Source organism: Vicia villosa, linkage group LG6, assembly GCF_029867415.1.
Source record: "Vicia villosa cultivar HV-30 ecotype Madison, WI linkage group LG6, Vvil1.0, whole genome shotgun sequence".
Classification (NCBI taxonomy): domain Eukaryota; kingdom Viridiplantae; phylum Streptophyta; class Magnoliopsida; order Fabales; family Fabaceae; genus Vicia; species Vicia villosa.
The window spans coordinates 48,929,898-48,937,643 of NC_081185.1; the positions used below are offsets into that span (position 1 = coordinate 48,929,898).

Here is a 7,746-nt window from a genome sequence, read left to right on the forward strand (position 1 = left end):
GATACATTTTATATGGATCTGATACATTTTATATGGCTCTGATACATATTATGTGTTCTGAAACATATTCTATGTTCTGACTCATTCATGCTGACTTTTGTCGTTTAGCGTTGTTCTGTAACATTTCAGGATGTAGAGATGCTCTGATGATGCTCTGGTACATTCAACAATGTTCTGATACAATCTAGCATGAAGTGATGTAAGAAGAAATTCAAGCTCTGAAGTTGTCCTGATGGAAGCAAGAATCAGAAGCTGCGAATGTTCTGAAGATCAAAGAAATTCAAGTTCTGAAGCTGTCCAATGGAAGCAAGAATCAAAAGCTGTGAATGTTCTGAAGATCAAAGAAATTCAAGTTCTGAAGCTGTCCGATGGAAGCAGGAATCAGAAGCTGTGGATGTTCTGAAGATCTAAAGAAATTCAAAGTTCTAAAGCTGTCCGAATGGAAGCAAGAATCAGAAGCTATGAATGTTTTGAAGATCAAGCACTGTGAACGTCTCTACTGAAATACTCAGGGAAGTCTTTTATTATTAAAATTCTTTTAGTATTAATTTCAGGGGGAGATTATTCATCTCAGGGGGAGATTGTAAATCTCAGGGGGAGACATATTCACATGCCTATGCTTTAGCTGTGTAATTGTCTTTAGCCGTCTGCTCTTTCTGATCGCAAATTCATATCATTTATATATGTTTTTGTCATCATCAAAAAGGGGGAGATTGTTAGAACAAGATTTGTTCTGATCAATATTCTTAGTTTTGATGATAACAAGGATATGAATTTTATGTAAGATAATGTGGTACTCTAATACACTGCAATTTCCCTTTCAGGAAATATATAAAGAGTATGCACAAATCAGCGCTCAGAAGCTTTAACTCAGAAGGTTCAGCATGCAACATCAGAACATGGTCTGGCAAGACATCAGAAGATGGTCAAGCAGAATCAGAACATGGGTCTATGGAAGCATCAGAAGAACTTGAGATCAGAAGCAGAAGCACTGAAGTTCTCATGGTATCACGCTCAAAAGCACTTCAAGGTCAGAAGACAAGAAGATGCTTTGCACCAAGCTGTTTGACTCTGATGATATTCAAACGTCGTATACACAAACATCAGATCAGAAGCAAGTACAAGATGGCAGGCTACGCTGACTGACAAAAGGAACGTTAGAAGCTATTAAAGGCAACGTCAGTAGACACAGCGTGAACAAGGCTCGAGGTAGTTGACAAAAGAGTGAAACATTAAATGCAATGCTGTACGGAATACGCAAAGCATTAAATGCTCCCAACGGTCATCTTCTCAAGTGCCTATAAATATGAAGTTCTGATGAGAAGCAAGGTTACCAATTCTGAACGAACTTATTCTGAAAAACTTGCTGAAACGCTGTTCAACTCAAAGCTCAGAAACTTCATCTTCATCAAAGCTCACTACATTGCTGTTGTAATATTTTAGTGAGATTAAGCTTAAACATTAAGAGAAATATCACTGTTGTGATTATAGCTTTTCAGAAGCATTGTAATACTCTTAGAATTGATTACATTAATTTGTAAGTAACTAGAGTGATCAAGTGTGATCAGGATACTCGAGGAAGTCTTAGCTTGTGTCTAAGCAGTTGTAATTAGAGTGATCACGTGGTGGTCAGGATACTCTAAGAAAGTCTTAGCTTGTGTCTAAGCATTTGTTCCTGGAGTGATCAGGTTGTGATCAGGATACTCTAGAAGACTTAGTCGTGGGCTAAGTGGAAAACCATTGTAATCTGTTGCGATTAGTGGATTAAATCCTCAGGTGAGGTAAATCACTCCGTGGGGGTGGACTGGAGTAGTTTAGTTAACAACGAACCAGGATAAAAATAACTGTGCAAATTGTTTTTATCATTCAAGTTTTTAGACTACCCTTATTCAAACCCCCCCTTTCTAAGTGTTTTTCTATCCTTCACCTTCATCATGCTTTCATATAATCAACACAAATAAAAGAATAAACATAATAAAATCTAGTTAAAACAAGAATTTTGGTGTCCTGCTGTAGCGGGGAAAATATGAGATCAAAGTCTTTTGATTGACTTGACTCATTATTTCAGTGAAAGTCGCCACTGTGCTTTATTGTTTCCAAAGGAAATGGGAAAAGAGCGAATTAAACCCAGAAAGAAGTTTTTAAAACAAAAACAACAAAAAGAGAGATGTTGGAAATGGGTGTTGATTATACAAGGGGAAGGTGTTAGCACCCATCATATTTGTGGTACTCCCCAGGAACCTTTTTGAAAATCTGTGTTAAAAGAGAATTCTGTGCAAAAGAAAAGGGTTTTGTTTGAATTTTTTTAAATAAGCTCAGTAAGACATTATATCTTGTGCCTACATACCTCCTCGGTGGAATGGAGAAGTCATAGCTAATGTAGTTCCACTTAAGGGGAAAAGTTTAAAATTGGATAGACACTTTATCATCATATAAGAGAATACTCAGCCAATTATCTTGAACATGAGAACAAATATACCCTTTACATCACAAATGAAAGAAGGGCTCTAACTTGGATAAAATCAACATTAAGGTAACCAAAGTCCAAGTCCACATTAAGTATTTTAAGGTTCAAGTTGATTATTAGTATTTTAAGCATAAGTGTAAAGTATGGTTCAAGTGGACAAAAGAAAAAAAAAGCGCATAAGCATAAACATATGTCCAAGTGGACAAAGGAAATATAATAAAGAGCATAAAACTAAAGTTAATTGTCAATAGTTAATAATTTATGATCAATGATGAGTGAATGATGAACTTGGGTTCAAATTTAATGAAAAATCATCAAGAGATTGATAGAAACAAAGCAACTACACGATAAGTTTTCAAAAGTCTTGAACCAATTGTCATACAATCTCTGCCATTCTTAATCTTTTTCCGATTCAGGACAAGAAATGCAGCGCTATGTTAAGCAATCGCCAAGTAGCTTATATAAAAGTCATCCTACGACGAGGCCGGTCAATAACGATTTGAGTGTTAATGCATGCGAGAGAAACATTATGCAGATCGTTTTTCGAAAGCGATGTTGCATAAAAAGAAAAGAGGTAACAGTCTAATATTCATCAAGAACTCGAAATAATTCCCATGATATCGAAAATTTTCATCGACCAAAATAAAAGAGATGAAGAAAAAGATAGAATCACATTAAAGATTCCTTCAATCTTCATGTTCAATTACTTAATATTGTGGATTAAAGCACTAAACATATCATTAACTCAAAGCACCAAAAACGAATTGAATAATTCACTTTATGATAGATTTGAATTAAAGAATATTTATCCAACTTCATCAACACCTTAAATTTGAAGAGGAATTAGACCTCTAAATTTGCAATTCAAAGCAAACATCAAAAGAAAGAAGTAGAAGAAGAAGAATCACCAAAATAAACCAAAAAATAGGCAAACAAAACATTCTATCAGCGACCAATCGATTTACACAGAATGTAAATCGTTGCACTGTTCAGTTTTCCAAAATCTGCAAAAACAAAACTACTATGCAAATCGATTTACATAAGATGCAAATCGATTTGCACCTGGCTTTTTTTTGAAAAAACAACAAATAAAGGGAGAAAACTTGTTTAAACATTAAACCAAACACCTTGTGATCTTGGAGACAATAGTGCACAAAAATACTATCAAACTATAAGCAAATACCACCAAAGTAACACCAAAGATGTAGTACACATAATCAACAAAGGATCACATCTTGAAGGATGGAAGTGGATCAAGAAATTACCAATTGAAATCAACTTCTTAAAGAACAATCTTCAACAAGCCTTGATCTACCAAGAATGGATGAAGAAAAAGTAATTGGATGAAGGTTTAGCTCAAAGATTGGTAAGACTCAATGTGAATATCACTAACTTTTTGTGAAAGAAGAGCTCTGAGTGATTTGGGAAGGATGGGAAGAGAATTCGCAAGAGTGATTTGGCTCTCAAAAGCTTGTGAAATGAATAAGAAGAGGCCTCTATTTATAGAATTGGGAGTGAGGGTAGTGGCAAATTGGTAATTGTCTTTTGTAGATTAATTTGAATTTAATTGGTAAAAAATGGGATTAAAATGGGGTTTATGAAGGAAATTAATTATGGTAATGATGTGAAATATTTGTGATAATAAAAAATGATCAAAGACATGAGAATGGTTTCAAAAATGATCAAGTGGTGCACATGTCATCAAATGAAGGTGTATGATAGGATTTAATCATGATGAGGTATGAAATTAATTATGAGATCAAGAATATTCTCCCCACAGATGAAAATGGTAATAAAATCCTCAAAAGCTCAAAATTGCCTTCATTTTTCAAATTTCACATTGGTGCAATCGATTGCTCCCTTATGTAAATCAATTTGCACTAGTGAAAAAGGAAAAATCTGGCGCTAAAAGCAACTGTGCAAATTGATTGCTCCCTTATGCAAATCGATTTGCACTGGTGCAAATCGATTGCTCTCTACGAAGGATTGCAAGAGCAGAAAATAAGTTGTTTTTAAGGTTTGTGTTCTTCAATATTCTATTTTTTACGGTGTTCATCAATAAGCATATATTCATTTATTTAACTAACCCATTTGTTTTTTACATTAGAAATAAATTAATGCCAAAGAGATATGGAATATATTGCATGCAATATTTTATCTTCCCTGACTCAATGAAACGAGGATCCAACATCTGAACTTCACCAACAGTGATGACGATGAATCGGATTTAAAATTATATATATTTACAAAAATGTTATGTGTAAACAATGAAATATCATGGTTAAACAATTAAGTTATAAATATTATGTAGTTTGTAATGAATTTAAAAAAAAACATCAATCTTACCCCTTGGTGTATTGATAAACCAAGAGGTTTGATGCACTAGTTTTGAAATATTAAAAGTGCAGAAGCTAGGGTTCGATTCATGTGCATAAGTTTTTTCTCTTTAGTGTTTTAAAAATCGAGGTGTAAATTCATTACTTTTCATGACGCCTTTCGTTATCTCGCTTCTTGTAGTAGTGTTCTCTCAATCAGACACAACTCTTATGCCTCTAGACTACTAAGCAGCTCTTCAATTCTCATGGTACTGAGGTTCTTAGAGTGTTTAATTGCTACAACAATGTAATCAAGCTAAGGTGTAAGAAATCTGAATACCTTCTCCATAATAACTTGTTCAGAGAGCGTTTCTACACAAGCCTTCACCTTATTTGTGACCACAATCACTATGGAGATGTAATCTGATACATTCTCATTGTTCTTCATGTTAAGATTCTCAACACTTGCATCTGAATATCCACCGATTCCAATTCTCTCCATAAAATATTGAAAGATTTGTGTTCAAGCTATAATTTTCGTCGTTCATCTTGGTTCTTGTGCAAATTCACTCTGATCTCACCGACACTTGTATTTCCCAATCCCGCATAATCAAGAAATGTGATTTTGTTCCGATTTTGATCATAAATTCAATGTGAATTCAAGAAACAAAACCAATCACACACGCCTCACATACATTTGTATTTTCCTGCGAATATAATCGAAGCTCTGATACCAATTGTTGGTGTACAAAGTTGAAGATGAAGATAGAGAGAAAGAGATAGTAACAAACTTATCACTGACTTTCTTAAAAAGAAATTGGTTTCAAACTGAAAACTGAGTTTCAATATTTATACAACCAAACTTGAAATGAAAACCAACTTCAAGTGCAAATACAAGCTAAAATGAAACTGAATCTGAATTACTTCTAACACATACTCCCTCCGGTCACTACTATAAGCAAAATAAAATGACCATAAATCTTGGTCACTATTATAAGCAAAAGTCATTAACTTTTAAACTAATTAATACTTATATTTATAATGTACCCTTGAATTAATTCAAAAGCATTTAATTTTGGTAGTTCATTCATCAAATACAACTAAGGATATTATAGTAAATTTTCCTTTGATTATACATGAAATCAAGATAAATTATTACACTTAACTAACTTTCTTAATCAATGGGAAAGTTGGTGAAAATCAAATGTGAGGAAGAAGTCTCACTTTGATTAGGAAAGGAAATGTTTTACACTTTATAAGTGAGAGAACACACACACCTATCACCTTAATGTTTTGGGTGAGTATGTGGTGTGTCTCTCACAAATGTGTGTCTCAAGTTAAAAGTGCTTCCTCGTTGACCCCTCGATTGTTGCCTCCAACAGTGGTATCAATGCTTTTGGTTTCGAGTGAAGGGACTGACTTAATGTAGAAAGAGCTTCCACTTGAAGGGAAGCATTTTGTATAGACTCACACTTGAGGTGGAGTGTTGAGAATCAACTGTGTGGAAGAAGTCCCACATTGATTAGAAAATGCTAGATTGATGACTTTATAAGTGAGAGAACTCACACACCTATCACCGTAAGGTTTTAGGTGAATATGTGGTGTCTCTCACAATGGTGTGTCTCAAGTGTACAATGCTCCCTCGTTGTGATTCCACGAGTTTTTTTTCTTGGTGTTTATTTTCTTATTTTTTAATTTTTCCACTAAATAAAAAAGAATTTTATATATGACCAAATATTTTAATTATTTATGGTAATTTTTTTTTATACCAATTACTAAGAAATACATTTATAATCGATTCAATAAGTTATAAACTAACATAATTTCATTATTAATTGATTACATAATTGAATGAGGTGGATACATAGCACTATAACTAGAAGTCCACATATATAGAAATTTTGGGCTTAATTTAACTGTATTAAACTTCCAACTCTCAGCGATCACATTGCTGGCTACACCAGGTGGTTGCATGCAACTCTGCGCAAAAAGAAAATGAGAAATTAAAACTTACATATCAAAAGAGTCATTTCTTAAAAAGAAAAAAAAGTACCTTTGATATTGAATAGATATTTTTCCAGCATTGCGTAAGTTGTTAGCTTGACCTGAAATTGCCATGGAACCGAATGCTTTGCCACTCAAGTCAAAATAATGAGGACAGCCAGGACACTCATCAGTAATATATACCTTAACTGGGTTGCCTGAGCAAGCAGAATTTTCTGTGCACTTCACCTGAAGTTAGAATGAAATAGTCAATATGTGAATTATTAATAAAAATATTCAAGGGTATTAATTGTTAGACCTCATAACATGAACCACAGCCTTTTCCTGATTGGTAGATGAAAGGGTTTCCAGCTGATATCATTGAGTTATATGGAGGCCCACTAACAGCTTTTCCATATCCACAAGCACCACCTACATATATATTAACATATTAATTAAAATCATTTTAATAATTATTTGGTTACAAAATTATGAATCTTGTTAAGGAAAAATTCAACTATATACCGTCACTTCCATAACCTTCTGGAGCTCCATACCAAGTAGCCATTGTAGGCTGCCAATCTGAATCAGATGTGAAGTTGGAAGCAACACTAACAAGCATTTTTGGTTTAAAACAAGAGGAAGGGGTCCCTAAGAATATTGAGAGTAAGCTTACAAAAATGAGTATATGAGAAAATGCATGTCCCAACGTAAAAGCCATGATATCACTACAACACTAATACTATATTGTTAAGTACTCTATGGTTTGATGAATAAGCTATTATGGCTAGTGAGGTATTTATAAAAAAATTTAAAAGAAAAGGTCAAATTGTCATAAAGAAAAGTAGTCAAAAAGGTGAAATATATATATATATATATATATATATATATATATATATATATATATATATATATATATATATATATATATATATATATATATATATATATATATATATATATATATATATATATCCAAAA

At 33.2% G+C, this 7,746-nt stretch overlaps 1 protein-coding gene across 1 annotated transcript; it reads right to left on the reverse strand.

The window, feature by feature from the left end:
• Positions 1 to 6,589: 6,589 nt before the first annotated feature.
• On the reverse strand, positions 6,590 to 7,520 carry LOC131611498 (putative expansin-B2). The gene is made up of 4 exons (XM_058883501.1): positions 7,291 to 7,520; positions 7,085 to 7,197; positions 6,836 to 7,014; positions 6,590 to 6,762 (listed from the first exon to the last, which is right to left on the reverse strand). The coding sequence occupies exons 1-4, from the start codon at positions 7,484 to 7,486 to the stop codon at positions 6,738 to 6,740; spliced, it is 513 nt and encodes a 170-aa protein (XP_058739484.1). The 5' UTR covers positions 7,487 to 7,520; the 3' UTR covers positions 6,590 to 6,737.
• Positions 7,521 to 7,746: the final 226 nt, after the last annotated feature.

What these genes read in the sequence shown, in the direction of transcription:
- LOC131611498 (XM_058883501.1), bottom strand. Translation starts at nt 7,486, where the DNA reads ATGGCTTTTACGTTGGGACATGCATTTTCTCATATACTCATTTTTGTA. An exon ending in GCTGTGGTTCATGTTATGAG is followed by an intron (nt 7,015 to 7,084) that starts GTCTAACAATTA and finishes TTCTAACTTCAG; the next exon opens with GTGAAGTGCACAGAAAATTC. An exon ending in ATATCTATTCAATATCAAAG is followed by an intron (nt 6,763 to 6,835) that starts GTACTTTTTTTT and finishes CTTTTTGCGCAG; the next exon opens with AGTTGCATGCAACCACCTGG.